The 15,881-nt window shown below is 36.9% G+C and overlaps 1 protein-coding gene across 1 annotated transcript in view; it reads right to left on the bottom strand.

Moving 5' to 3' along the window:
* Nucleotides 1-15,881, bottom strand: part of Diaph2 (diaphanous related formin 2) — a 186,704-nt gene that overhangs the window by 3,850 nt on the left and 166,973 nt on the right. The window contains exon 17 of the mRNA XM_032889437.1: nucleotides 13,721-13,822. Coding sequence (XP_032745328.1) covers nucleotides 13,721-13,822 — 102 coding nt within the window. The remainder of the gene's footprint in view (nucleotides 1-13,720; nucleotides 13,823-15,881) is intronic.

Here is a 15,881-nt window from a genome sequence, read left to right on the forward strand (position 1 = left end):
ATTCGACCCAAGACCTGGGATCTCAGCACAGTGCCACACTCAAAAAAAAAAAAAAAACAATGACTTCAAGGAAACTAGAGGTAAATGGCCAACGAACTGGAAAATATCATCCTTCCTGAGGAGGCAACCAATCACAAGAAAACACACATGGTATGCACTTTATTGATAAGTACATAGCCCAAATGCTTGAATTACCCCAGATGCTCAGAACAAATGAAACTCAAGACGATGGATCAAAATGAAGCCGTAATTCTTCTTTAAAAGGGGAGAACAAGAATACCCTTGCAGGGAAAGAGAGGCAAAGATAAAACAGACACAGAAGGAACACTCCATTCAGAGCCTGCCCCACATGTGCTCTATGCATATACAGCCATCCAATTAGACAAGATGGATGAAGCAAAGAAATGCAGGCAGAGAGGAGCCGGATGTAGATCTCTCCTGAGAGACACAGCCAGAATACAGGAAATACATAGGCGAATGCCAGCATCAAACCCCTGGACTGAGAACAGGACCCCCACTGAAGGAATCAGAGAAAGAACTGGAAGAGCTTGAAGGGGCTCGAGACCCCATATGTACAACAATGCCAAGCAACCAGAGCTTCCAGGACTAAGCCACTACTAAAGACTGCCATGGACAGCCCTGGACTCTGACCCTCATAGGTAGCAAATGAAAATCCTAGTAAGAGCACCAGGAAGGGAAGCCCTGGGTCCTGCTAAGACTGAACCCCAGTGAACTAGATTTTGTTGGGGAGAGGGCGATAAGGGGAGGATGGGAGAGGAACACCCACAAAGAAGGGGAGGGGGAGGGGGATGTTTGCCCGGAAACCCGGAAAGGGAATAACACTCGAAATGTATAGAAGAAATACTCAAGTTAATAAAAAATAAATAAACAAATAAATAAATAAATAAATAAAATAAATAAAAGAAAAAGACAAGAATGGATGCTCATCTGTGGTTTTCTCTTTTTTTTCTTCAGTCTTTACATTTTAGCTTTAATGGATAATTTCATCTACATTCAGGGTGGATTCTCAGCTTCTAGTCAACATCTCTACATCTTGTTGGAATGTGCAGAGATCCTACAGGAACCAATCTACTAAAATCAACAAGAAATATGAACTTTAGCAAGATATGCATAAGCTTTGTGTCTTATTTGGGTGCTAATAACACATATATATGTTTATATTTTATTGTCCTGATTCTATGTAGAGAGCTGCGACGTGCCATGCCTCAAAGATGGCACTGGTTTCCGCCTTCCACCCTCCCAAAGGTGAGCGATCCATGCAGTAAACAAGTCCTTATTTGGCTATGTCTGCCTGGCCTGCCAGCATCCACATAGTAACAGCCTATCTACATGACCCACGTGGCTTGCTAGGACTGGCCAGTGCTAGCTATTTAAATTAATGCCCCTGGGAGGAAAGAGAGAGAGGGGAGGAGAGAGAAGAGAGAGAGAGAGAGAGAGAGAGAGAGAGAAGAGAGAGTCAGAGAGAAGAGAGTCAAGAGAGAGAGTCAGAGGAGAGAGTCAGAGAGAGAGAGAGAGTCAGAAGGGAGAGAGAGTCAGAAGAGATAGAGGTCAGAAGATTGTATCAGGTTCCTGAGTAAAACTTCTTGAAGAAGATCTCCTGTGGTCTTCCCTTGCTGGTCGAGGTTCGGGCACGGAAATTCTATATTTCACTCCCTTTACAGCATACAACCTCAGAGTATGAATTTGATTTTGTTCATATTTAATATTGCCTTCAGCAGATATAGTATAGCTAACAAGTATATTTTAGTAAGAATAGTTATAGCAATAACAGCAGTTAACATTTATTGAGGATTTTCTGTCAGACATTTTTCTGCATGAATGATTTAATTCTCCAAAACATCCCAGGAAAAGTGTGTTGTCATTGCACTACAACTATGTATGTGTGATGCTTTGAATGAGAAATACCCCCATAGGCAAAGGTAGTTAACACCTATTCCCTCATCAGAAAAGCTGTTTTGGCAGGCTTATTAAATGTGCTTTGCTGAAAAAATTACATCACTAGGGCCAGACTTTATGTGTTTATAGTCTCACCTCACTTCCTGTTCATTTTGTCTACTTCATAATTGTGGGTGTTTATGTGTGCTCTCAGCTCCCTGCTACTGCCTCTCTCTACCACTTGATTAAAAAAAAAAAACTTTAGAAGTTGAAGTAGGCATTGTTATAGAATTGGTTGTGTTTGATTGTCCATTTTGTTACAGGGTTTGTGGGAAGATGAATGTGCTTCTTTCGATCTTTTGTGATATAAACAAAAGTTGGCTAAATCAAGGACTAAAAGAGACAGCAGAGGCAGATAGGGTACAGTTTAGTAATATTATCAGTGAAACATAATTTTGTGCATGAAATAACCTGGCTATTTTTTAGATCTTCATTTTTCAAATTTGGAAATTTAAGAAAATTATTGTGATTATTTTTCTAAGTTGTAGGAAGGTAGAATGAAAGATATTAGTTGCAAATATAAACATATGAATATATTACCTGTTACTCTGGATTTTGTTATTATCATTAAAGTGAGTTTGGTGATTTTCTTGTGTGCTAATACTACATATTTTATTTTTATTTATTTATTTCCATTTTTTAAAAATTGGGCATTTTTATTTATATTTCAAATGTTATTCCCCTTCCCAGTTTCCTGTCCATCAGCCCCTTAACTCATCTTCTCCCCTTCTACATGGGTGTTCCCCTCCCCATCTGCCCCCTAATACTGTCCTCCCCAAAACAATCCCCTGCACTGGGGGGTCCAGCCTTGGCAGGACCAAGGGTTTCCCCTTCCATTGGTGGCCCATCAAGGCTATTCACTGCTACCTATTCAATACTGCATATTTTTACTAATGAAGACACTAATTGCTTCTGCTTATTAAGATTCTCAATGTTAGACTAAAATTGTAATTACTACCATTGCTCGTGCAATACTGCATATCAACAGTCTTTGGCCACATTATTTAACTAAAGCTCTATCTATCTATCTATCTATCTATCTATCTATCTATCTATCTAATCTATCTATCTGTATATATTGTTTCTATATAATATACTATACTTGATTATGTTATTTATATAATAGTTAAATGCCATAACTGATTTATCTAAAGCCTCCACATTTGAGCCTCTAAATATTCTCATTGGTGATGAAAATGATACATTTATTACCAGGGAATAATATGGCATTACAATAGTATTTATCAAAATTTTGAAATAGAGTTGAATTTGATTATGATATGAATAGATGCTTTGGAAGAAAAAAATCACTGAGAAGGCAAGTACAAGGAATGGAATGCAGAAAAGGCAAATATTGTACCTTGATAATCACCTAGTAGAAGGTCTTGCATATATTAGAATATTGAATTGAATATTTCCTGACATATTAATACTCCTTAGATGAATAACAAATCCCAGATTTTTTCCAGGAAAGACAGATTGTACAGTGAATGAAAATAAGAATAATAGTGGATAATAGTTCACTTTTCCCAAATAATGACATCAGTTATGATATCAAACATGAAATAAAAAGGAATTACATTTGTATAATAGCCAGTATTAGATGGTAATCTGTCATTAGTCAGTCTGACTTAGGAAGAAACTGGAAACCTCAGCACAGACTTAGCTGCCTTTGACTTAGCAAAATTTTGTTCATTTACTCACCACATATACCAAAGTTTAACATGTGACAGATGATGATAAATGATAGTTGATTAAAAATATATGAATATATTCATTTGCACAAACTGGAAACACTAGTATATTAAGAATATGCATAGAAGATAAAATCTAGGGATGGTGGTCAGCTGGCTCAAAATTACAGTGGAAGGGAGGTAGAAACAGAAGTTCAAAGTTACCTTCAGCTACAAAGCAAGTTCATGTCCAGCCTTGGCTACATGAGTTCCTATATGGAAAATATGCATAAATACAAAGGAGACACAACAGGGATGGTGTAGAGAAGGCTAAAGTCTTACAGAACACTATTTGGCACTAGGTGGTTAGTCCCAGAAATAATACTTAGACCCAATGCAATGTGTTTTAAGCTTAGTGTTTAAGAGACATTTATAAAAAATTCCTAGACAAACAAGAATCAAATATCTATACTATCCATGACCATGACATGAGTTGCCAAGGAAGATACAGGGCTTTTCACTTTTACAGTAGTGAACCCCACCTCCAGTTTCATAGATTTATAGTTATGTAACTAAGTGTAAAGTCAGCTAATCTTTCTAAGCAAAATGTCTTCATTACATTATTCACACATGTTCCATGGCACATGAATTAGATATTGTATGGAACATATCCGTTGTCTCAACGGATACCATTTGCGCACAGGAAAATAACTGTTGCTCTTAGCTTTATCTCCTTTATTAATCCTTATACATTTCTAGCAAGAACGACACAGGGTCTTAATGTGCCTGACAAACATGAGATAATTGAGAAATGTGTGTCAGTGGTAGTGAATGAAGAATGTGGCTCATTAGCCACTGGGTATACTGAAAATATCATGCTCCATTTTTCATCCACAATATGTATAATATAGATTTCTGATTTCCTTAAAGAAAATCAAGAGATTATAGAGAAAGTGGTGTCATTTGAGGGTATCTCTATCCATCACTTACTACCTCTAGAACACATCAACAGGATTGTTTAAATCTTAAGTGTGAACACTCAGACCAATATGTACTGATGGACAAAAGTTAAACTGCCATCAGAGGATTTTGCTGTTTAAAGGAACAATAGGAAAAAAAATAAAGGAGCAATACGGATAGTCATGCTTACAAATAATAAGGAGCACTGAGCTACATCCCCAGCCACATATACAACTATTAAAAGGCTCATGTCTCATAAAGGCACTTGAGTGTTCCTAAGTGATGAAAGTAAATAAGGCAGAAACTCTGCTGAAATGTGTGTTTTGTTTGTTGTTGAGGTCCCTCGCAGCATTTTAGTTGACTGGCATCCTTTATTTTATAATTCATTCCTTGAAGTGATGTGGGATGCTGACCAGGGTGTTGTATTATGTAGGGGATTTATTTGTGTTGCAAGTTACTTATCTATCAAATCACATCAAGTGACTCTCATTCTGTCAGCTTATGTGCACTATATTAAAAAAAAAAGTGCATTGACAGCTTTAGAGAGAGGACTACAAGTAGGTTATTTCCCCAAAGAGCTAGGCACAGTTTCATTTATATAATTTGAATTGTATATACTTCATAACTATAAAGCTAGTGAATATAAATCTAATAGCAAAACATCACAAGAATGCACAGAGAAAGAAAAGAAGCAGTAGTGCTGAAAATAATGGATGAATGGGAAGAAGGGCGTGCAACATTTAGGGTCATTCATGTCACCTGTTATAAAGGTCTATCGTATCTGAATAAAACTGAAACTTTAGCCCTTTGAAATTAACAGAATTTGATCCAGTTATTATATGGATATCAAGAGGTAGTCATTACTGAGGTATTATTCACTGAATTTACAAAAGGTTTATTCTTAAATTACTATAGTAAACAGGAGGAATCCAGGATGGATTTCTGTTACTGTTCACAGTAAAATTCAGAGGCAATGACTGAAAATATTCTGTCTGGAATTATAGAGATAAAGCAGATACATTTGGGATCCTCTGTTAAATGAATAATTTTCTTATCTTCTAACACATAATAATTTCTTCAAGGGCAGGAACTCTTTTATTCATTGCTTTACTCCCTGCACTAAATCCAGTACTTGGAGAAAATAATCAATACAAAATTCCTGGTATAGGTAGAAATAAAGGAAACGTTTGCACGTTAGCTGTCATGAGAGATGAGGACCATGGTTAATCTGTGAATTGAAGCTTTAAAAATAGTGTTGAAAACTGACTCTACATCAGAAAAATAATGATGTGCTGATAGAGAATATTTCCCCAAAGATAGTGATGTGTGGAAATTATGCATTGAGAAACATCTACTCATCTTTAGTATGGAACAGAACACAATAACAATGTCTGCCCCCAAAGACACTCTAAACTCAGAGGAATCACACAGAGAAGTTGAATAAGAATTTCAAAATATTCTTGTGAAAACACCTACTTAAGGCCACAGATGACTATTAAAACTACTGTGAAGCTGTGCTGTTCTATTAGGAAATTAGACACATAAGGGGATAAATAAGATGGTGAAATTTTGATATTTTAAAATGTAATCATTTATAAAATTGATTGATAACCATTGAACTACACTGAATATTATATTTTCAGGTGTTTTAATTTTACAATGTTTTATTATAAAAGGTGACTGCAATAAACAATTCTATCATGAGAATGGATTATTATGAGAAGTTGATGAAATGACAGGTAATATAAATACAGGGATTTGAGAATGACTCCTGGTGAATTTTCTTTCAATTAATCAAAAATTATTAAGTTGCCCTTTCCTCAGATAAAATTACCCACATCTAAAAGTGAGAGTTGGCATTCGCATGTGCAGACAAATGAAAGCAGAAACAATGGAACCTTCTCACTAAAACACTAAACACAGGGATTGCAAGCAAGAGGAACAGAAATGTGATTTTTTTTCCTAATGAATATGAAAACCCAGAAAATGATGTAATATTAACAAAACTTACAACTTTTGTTCTAAAGTAATTGCTTTTGATATTATAAAGAAGGGGGAAGGTTTTTTGTTCTTCTTTTTTTTTTAACCAGTCTCCTTTTTTTACCTGGTTAAGCTTTCTTTAACGTGGTCTGAAAGCTCTCTTTTGAGTCTTCAAAACAATTAAAGCAAAAAGAGCTTATACTTGTAGTTCTAACACTCCTTTTGCCTTTTTATATTTGTGCAGAAGAAGTAAGAAAGAAAAATCATTGTTCTGTCAGTAATATCACATAATCTGTTCTGTTCATTAATGATTTACAACTACGAGGCTATCAAAACATCTTTTCTCCCCCTAGATTATAGCTTGAGAATGTTTTTAATTGAAAAATATGGGTAATTTTGAAGTCAGAAAAACAAAAGTACTGATTACTAACAGAACTAATTATTGCCTTCTTTCCTCATAAGACATGCTAGTTTAATAGATATACACAGTATGGGTCTCCATCCCCAGTGCAAGACAAGTGGGAATTTCCATAGCTCTGAGGTTTGAGAACAGCTGAGCTGCAAACACACTCGGAAGCATCTAAAAGCTCCAGCTGGGGGTTCTGACTGTCAGAGCTTTCAAAGATCTGTACTTTTCTTCCAGTAAAGGTACAGCACATAATTACAATGGATGTACCAAATTCAATTCCGTGGGAGGTAGGGTGAAGGACAAGTCAGTGGGAAGCAATGCAGCTAATCTATTCCTTTAAAGATGAAGATTATTGATCACAGAAGGTGGAGGAAGTAGCATGTCCCTCTTCCTAGGAGGTCTGCCTTCACACAGAGGGAAGATCTCCTGCTTGATACTGTTTGTTTGTTTCTGCTTAATCCCCTCCTCTCCTTTTTTTTTTTTTTCTCCTAGTTGATTACAGGTGATTATATGCAAGCCCAAGGTTGTGACAGTTTAGAAAAACAAAAGGTTAGAGAAGCTCAAAACACAAGGCCTGACTCAGATAAGCTTTATTTTCTATCCTTGAAAACATATCCACCACTTTTGTAATTTTTATTGCTTTTTAAAGGTAGTTGTATTTTAATCGATGTCAAAGAAGTAATCTCATGTATGGCACCCATCTTACCCTAGCTGATGAGAGTCCATTTTTATCTAGGGAGTTGTATATTAGTGGGAATTCTATAGTGTAGTGGGCAAGGGGTATTGAAATAAAAGCAAGAATGAATTTCTCACTGTGTAACAAAGCAAGACAAGAAAAAAAAATCCACTGAAAGTGGTTAAATCTGTCACTGTTAGAAAGTGACATATGAACTGAGAGTAATACAGGAGAGGAAAGAGTCCACTTGAATATGGATCTAGGCAAACATATTTAACAATAATCTGGTAGGTACATAGCATGAGTGATATCAATATGGTTCTCTACTTATGGAAATTATATTCAAAGAGAACATATTAAACTAATAACCTCAAAAATAAAATGCTAAATTATTACTTTCTAGAAAGGAATTTTTTAATTGGATATTTTTTTATTTACATTTCAAATGTTATTCTATTTTCCGGTTTCACAGACTGAACCCCATATCCCATCCCCTTCCACTTCTTCTATAAGAGTGTTCCCCTCCCCATCTACCCTCATTTCCCACCCAACCCCACATTTCACATTCCCCTACACTGTCTGGGGGTCAAACCTTGGCAGGACCAAGGACTTCTCCTCCTATTGGTTCCCAGCAAGGCCATCCTCTGCTACATATGCAGCTGGAGCCATGGGTCTGTCCATGTTATTCTTTGGGTAGTGGCTTAGTCCCTGGAAGCTCTGGTTGGTTGGCATTGTTGTTCATATGGGATTGCAAGCCCTTCCAGCTTCCTTTTTTTCAACTTTTCTAATTCCCAACAAAGGGTCTGCCTTCAGTTCAATGGTTTAAGCTAGGCATTTACCTCTGTATTTACATGTTGCTCTGGCTGGAGCCTCTCAGGAGACATCTATATTCACAGAGGGATATGGAGACAAAGTTTGAGCATTGATCAAGGAAATGGGCCATTCAGAGCCTGGTCCCATATGTGGGCCCATAAGACATATACAGCCACTCAAATTAGATAAGATTGATTAGTTGGAAGCAGGTTGACAGAACCGCTTATAGAAAGGAATTTTAAATGGAAGTTCTGAGAGTTTAAGAGATAAAACCTACCTTTCACAGTTGGGGCCAGTGGCATAATTACTATGAAAAGGCAAGTTTAAGTCAAAATTTAAAGAACAGAGTTGCAAATGGTTGATATGACTGGAAACCAGAGGTGATAGGACATGGAAAGACTCTGAGAAGAAAGAATAAGGTCACACCCACAACAAATGAAATCCAATGTCTGGGTACAGTGAGCTCAGTCCACACTAAAGGTTATTACCTAAAGTTAAGAAAGGTTGGCAGGTGTGAAGACAAAATGGGCCTGTGAGGTTCAGATCAGTTAATACTCTGGTGGTGGTTAAGGATATGTCTCAGTGGGTTAACTGTTTGCTATATGAATGGAAGGACCTTAGTTCAGTCAACAATGCCCATGGAAAGACCCAGAGGCACGTCTTCATAACCTCAGCAAAGGGGAGAGCAGAGAAAGTCACTGATGATGCCAGCATGTGGAAAATCTGTGCTCATTTTGGGGGCAACAACAGCATTATTCCAAGGACAACACTGAATAGGTACAGACTTGGTTACTGGAGTCCATAAGTCAAGATGAAAAGACTAGGTGGATACAAAAGACAAAGAAACTTTGAAGTAGAACAAATGAAAAACTGAGGTCCACAAAAGCTAAGTCATGTCATGAAAAGAAAGAGTTAATGGTAATGAAAAGAATTGAAGTCTGATGAAGAAGAAACAAAGGAAGGAGAATGTGGAGATTGAACCTTATGTTCTGAAGTCAGGGAAACACTGAAGGGTTTTAGTACTGAAATAATAAATATGATTTTTTAAGAATATACTATGTAATATTGGCAATGGGTGAAGAAAGCTGAGGCCAGGGCCTTTATCAAGATGAGGATTCTCTTGCTATTGTGAAGGATTCTATTTCCCAATGCTCTCCTAGCATCGGGGAGCTGATATAAATCAAAGAGCTAAATAGGATGATAGTATATTCTCACAGAGCTAATTTAATTTGATAATATTTTAGTGCATGCTTTACTTTTCTACCCTTTTAAAGTATCTCCCTCACACTTTTGTATGAAATATTGCTTATAATTCAAAAATATTTACTGCCTATTTTAGAGAGACATATAAATTTAAAAGACTAGGGTTATTATTAATTACTTTTAATTATTAGGGTTATTATTATATAATTAAGAATATATTCTTTAAGAAGAGTGTGCCTAAACTTTGGTAAGTCTGAATTAATATTCTTTGGCAATTTACATAGTGTAAACTGCCTAGTAATAATCATGGTTCTGGATCATACCTCCCTCATGACAGATACAGCAAAAAATACAGGGAGAAAGAGAGAGACTAGGATAACTCATGTAATACACAGTCTTAAATATTTAGATAATGTGCATAAAATAAGAAATCTTCCCATTTTCTTTTTATTTTTGCCTTTAGTACAAGAAAGGTATATTGCTTTTATGCCCTCCACCACAATTTCATTTTTGAAATGCAGGTACCAAGGATTATTCTGAAGGACTTGTTTGACAAACTAATGTTAATTTTCCTTTTAGATAAATGCACTGAGGGAAAATGGTTTCTGAGAACTGTGTAGCGTGCACTTCACTGTAAAACCTATAACCATCAGATGCATAAAGCTGAATAGTGTAGGCAGCCTCAAGCTCAATTATGAGACAGATTGAGCTGCTTAGGGTTTCAAGTGTGACTTGGGGCTACAAATTTTATTATTTAGCACTCTGGTAAAGTGCGACTAGTTAATAAATAATACAGAACCAATTCAGTTGACTAATAGATCTGGTTTAAAATAAGAGAAATATGCTCCCTAGGTCCATTATATGTTCTACTTGATCCCAAATATGCTTGCCTAATTTCCTTTCCAAAGATTTGACAAATCTTTCTACCTCAAGGTAGGCAATAGTATGCCCTAGAATAAAAGAACTATAAGTATGAAAAAGCATTTACTGTATATGCTAAAAAGAAAATACTCAATCCCATCTGAGGGACATATGAATAAGAGTTTAAAATTGCAAAGTAGGAAATCAGATTAATTCTAATGCAATTATTTTGAAACATTATGCAAAAGTTTGGATGAATCTTCCTAGATACTATTTGAAAAACAGGTCCAATGATATTTTTTAAAAAATTTACCTTTGCTTAAAAATGTAAAACCATTTGGAAGCCAGAATAAACAAGAAGCCATAAAGAAAATGCTCACTCTTATAGTAAATAAATCTATCCTGAATACCTGAATCATAATAAAAAAATCCTTTAGCAGTTAGAAATTTAGCTGGACGGTAGAATGCTCACATGGAAAACACAAGGCTGTGGGTTTAGTTCTCAGCTCTGGAAAAAAATAGTTTTATTCAAAGAAACTAAAATTCCAATGCCCTTTATACTCTCTTTTCTGGTTTATTATTTGAATAGCAGGTTTGTGGTATTTTAGGAGATATGACTATACCCTTTATAAATAGTCATTATTTTGGCACTTCATATGATTGGGATAAGGAATGATTGAAGGACCTGAGGTATCTTTATAAATTATTTGTCCTAACAGAAATAACGCTCTTAATTGATTAATAATTCAAGAACATTTGAAAATACTTGTGATTTTCTCGCAAAATTTATATAATAAAAGCAGTTTCTATTATTTTTTATTTCTGTAGATATTATTCTCTTGTTTCAAAGTTTTCAGGGAGTTAAATTCTAACATTCAGACCTGAGGTCAGTACAATACAGCATACCAGTTTGTATACATTAATATCATTAAATATCACCAGTGATTCCTTGTTATATGTTGGAGCATCTTTTGGGTATAACTGGGTCCTCAGGTATAACTATTTCTAATTTTCTGAGGAACTTCCAAACTGATTTCCAGAGTGGTTGTACCAGCTTGTAATCCCATCAGAAATGGAGGAGTGTTCCTCTTTCTCCATATCCTATCCAGCATCTGTTGTCATCTGAGTTTTTTATCTTAGCCATTCTGACTGATGAGGTGGAGTCTCAAGGTCATTTTTTTAAAGATTTATTTATTTAATGTATATATAAGTACACTGCAGCTGTCTTCAGACACACCAGAAGAGGGCATCAGATTCCATTATAGACGGTTGTGAGCCACCATGTGGTTGCTGGGAATTGAACTTAGGACCTCTAAAAGAGCAGTCGAAGCGCTTAACCACTGAGCCAACTCTCCAGAACCTCAAGGTTATTTTTGATTTGCATTTCCCTGATGAGTAAGGATGTTGAACATTTCTTTAACCGCTTCATGGCAATTGGAGATTCCTTAGTTGATAATTCTCTGTTTTAGCTCCGTACCCCATTTTCAATAGGGTTATTTTGTTCTCTGGAGTTTAAATTCTTGAGTTCTTTATATATTTTGGATTTTAGCCCTCTATTAGATGTAGGGATCATAAGTCTGCAGGTTGCTGTTTTGCCCTGATGACAGTGTCCTTTGCCTTACAGAAGCTTTTCAATTTTATGATGTCCCATTTGTCAACCCACTATGTTCATAGTGGCCTTACTTATAATAGCAAGAAGTTGGAAACAACCCATATGTTCCTCAGCAGAGGAATGGTTACAGAAAATGCGGTTCATTTACACACTGGAGTACTACTCTGCTACTAAAAACAATGACTTCTTGAAATTTGCAGGCTAATGGATGGAACTTGAAAATACCATGCTGAGTGAGGTAAACCAGTCACAAAACAAAACACATGGTATGTAATCACTGAGAGTGGATATTAGCCAATAAAACAAACAAACAAATAAAAAGCTCTGAATACCCACAATACAACTCACCAAAGTACAACTCCCAGACTATAAGAAAGCAAAGAAGAAAGAAGATCATACCAAAGTGTGGATGCTACAGTACTACTCAGAAAGGGAAAGAAAATAATCATAGGAATTACAGGGAAAGAGGGATCTGGGAGGAAGAGAGGAAGAGGAGGAGAAAAAAAGAGGGAATAGTTCAGATACAGGAGGAGACTGGGGAGAAGTATAGAGCATCAGGAATTTGAAAGCAGCATTGGGGAAGGGAGGACTGGGGCTAACCACTAGAAGGTCCAAGATGCCAGGGACTCAAGAGGTTTCCAGGGCCCAACAGGGAGAACATTAGCTAAAATATCCAACAATAGAGAGATAGAGCCTATAGAGATTATATCTAATGCACAGACATGGTCCCTAGTTGAGATATGGGGCCACTCACCTACCTCAAAAATATTAATCTGGAATTCCCCCTGTCAAAATGAATTATAGGGACAAAGAGTAGAGCAGAGACTCAAGAAAAGGCCATCCAGAGACTACCATCTAGGGATCCATCCCATCTGCAGACACCAAACCCAGACACTATTTTTAACGCCAAGAAGCTCTTGCTGACAGGAGCCTGTTAAAGCTGTCCCCTGAGAGGCTTTGCCAGAGCTGACGAATATAGATGCAGATGCTTGCAGCCAACCATCTGACTGAGCAAGGGGAGTCCAATGGAGGAGTTAGAGAAAGGACTGAAGGAGCTGAAGGGGTTTGCAACCCCATAGGAAGAACAACATCAACCAATAACTAAACCACCAACAAAAGAGCACTCATGGAGGGGCCTATGGCTCCAGTTGGATATGTAGTAGAGGATTTCTTTACAGGCATAAATAGGGGAGGAGCCCCTCGATACTGTGGAGGCTCCATGACCCAGGATAGGGGAATACTGGGAGGCTCACCGGTGGATAGGTGGGAGAGCACCCTCATAGAAGCAAGGGATAGAGTGTTTGTAGAGAAGAAATTGGGAATCGGAATAACATTGGAAATGTAAATAAATAAAATAACCATTAAAAATGAAGAAAAATATACAGATTATGTGATGATGTTTTGACATACTATATGAATGTCGAAAGTAACCTACTAACTTTTTAATGCTATAGGTAAAGATCTTTTTCTAAGTCAATAATATATTTAATTATACAGTTATAAGGTAAAAGACATCAACTAATATATTCCTTTGTTCATGAGAAGTGTATTCATAGGAGTTTGGGATCAGTACATACCACAACACCAAACTGCTCAGGCTCACAGAGATCATCATATTCGTTCTTAAGCTGTGCTAGTTCTCTGAGTACATTCTGCTCAGGAAGATATTTCACAAGATTCTAAAAAGAAAAATATAAAATGTTAGTTGTTATGCATTAAATTGTTAAGCATTCCTAGACAATTCAAATAATCATATTTTTAAATCAACCCTTTTAATTAGAAAAAAATGTGTGAACTAGGTCTGAAAGGGAGGTGTGTCAATATATTAGAGACCCATACATTCCATCATAGCTATATATCCCCACATAAGATAATCTAGAATGAAAAACTAATTTTTACACAAAAGAAAAAAATAGACCTTAAAAAAATGGAAAATCTGCATATACTGATAAATAAAAGAAAAAGTCACGAAACACAAAGTTCAAATAAAAAAATGCAAGGACTTAATGGATTCAATGAGGAATTATTTAAAATAATTAAGCTGTACAAAATAATTTTTCTCAAGTAGTTTAAAAGAATAAAGAGGAAGAATTATTGGATAACCTAGCATTTGGTACCAATAGTAGTCAAAGCAGTCAAAGAAAGGAAAACCATCAATAATACTAAAGACTGCTGACAAATTCCTTATTTATTATGTGTGTACTGATTAGAATATTCAATACTATGGTGCCAGTGAGTGATCAAACAGGCATGATTGAATCATTTCTTTTCTTTCTTTTCTTTTTTTGCTTTCTGTCTTTTTATTTTTTATCTTTATTAACTTGAGTATTTCTTATTTACATTTCCATTGTTCTTCCCATTACCGGTTTCCAGGCCAACATCCCCCTATCCCCTACCCCTCCCCTTACAGAGGGGCTTCCCCCCATCCTCCCCCCTAACCGCCCTCCCCCCAACACTCACGTTCACCGGGGGTTCAGTCTTGGCAGAACCAAGGGCTTCCCCTTCCCGTGGGTGCTCTTACTAGGATATTCATTGCTACCTATGAGGTCAGGGTCTAGGGTCAGTCCATGTATAGTCTTTGGGTAGTGGCTTAGTCCCTGGAAGCTCTTGTTGCTTGGCATTGTTGTTCATATGGGGTCTCCAGCACCTTCAAGCTCTTCCAGTCCTTTCTCTGATTCCTTCAACGGGGGTCCCGTTCTCAGTTCAGTGGTTTGCTGCTGGCATTCGCCTCTGTATTTGCTGTATTCTGGCTGTGTCTCTCAGAAGAGATCTACATCCAGTTCCTGTTGGCCTGAACTTCTTTACTTCATCCATCTTATCTAGTTGGGTGGCTGTATATGTATGGGACACATGTGGGGCAGGCTCTGAATGGGTGTTCCTTCTGCCTCTGCTCTACACTTTACCTCCCTACTCCCCGCCAAAGGTATTCTTGTTCTCCTTTTAAAGGAGTGAAGCATTCACATTTTGGTCATCCTTTTTGAGATTCATGTGTTCTGTGCATCTAGGGTAATTCAAGCATTTGGGCTAATTTCCACTTATCAATGAGTTAACACCATGTGTATTTTTCTGTGATTGAAGGGCTTCTTCCTTGGTTCAAGGGCGTCTGGGTTCTTTCCAGCTTCTGGCTATTATAAATAAGGCTTCTATGAACATAGTGGAGCACATGTCTTTTTTATATGTTGGTGCATCTTTTGGGTATATGACCAAGAGAGGTATAGCTGGGTCCTCAGGTAGTTCAATGTCCAATTTTCTGAGGAATCTCCAGACTGATTTCCAGAATGGTTGTACCAGTCTGCAATCCCACCAACAATGGAGGAGTGTTCCTCTTTCTCCGCATCCTCTCCAGCATTTGCTGTCACCTGAGTTTTTGATCTTAGCCATTCTCATTGGTGTGAGGTGAAATCTCAGGGTTGTTTTGATTTGCATTTCCCTTATGACTAAAGACATTGAACATTTCTTTAGGTGTTTCTCAGCCATTCGGCATTCCTCAGCTGTGAGTTCGTTGTTTAGCTTTGAACCCCATTTTTTAATAGGGTTATTTGTCTCCCTGCAGTCTAACTTCTTGAGTTCTTTGTATATTTTGGATATAAGGCCTCTATCTGTTGTAGGATTGGTAAAGATGTTTTCCCAATCTGTTGATTGTCATTTTGTCCTAACAAGAGTGTCCTTTGCCTTACAGAAGCTTTGCAGTTTTATGAGATCCCATTTGTCGATTCTTGATCTTAGAGCATAAGCCAT

Source organism: Rattus rattus, chromosome X (assembly GCF_011064425.1).
Source record: "Rattus rattus isolate New Zealand chromosome X, Rrattus_CSIRO_v1, whole genome shotgun sequence".
In the NCBI taxonomy this organism is placed as follows: Eukaryota; Metazoa; Chordata; class Mammalia; order Rodentia; family Muridae; genus Rattus; species Rattus rattus.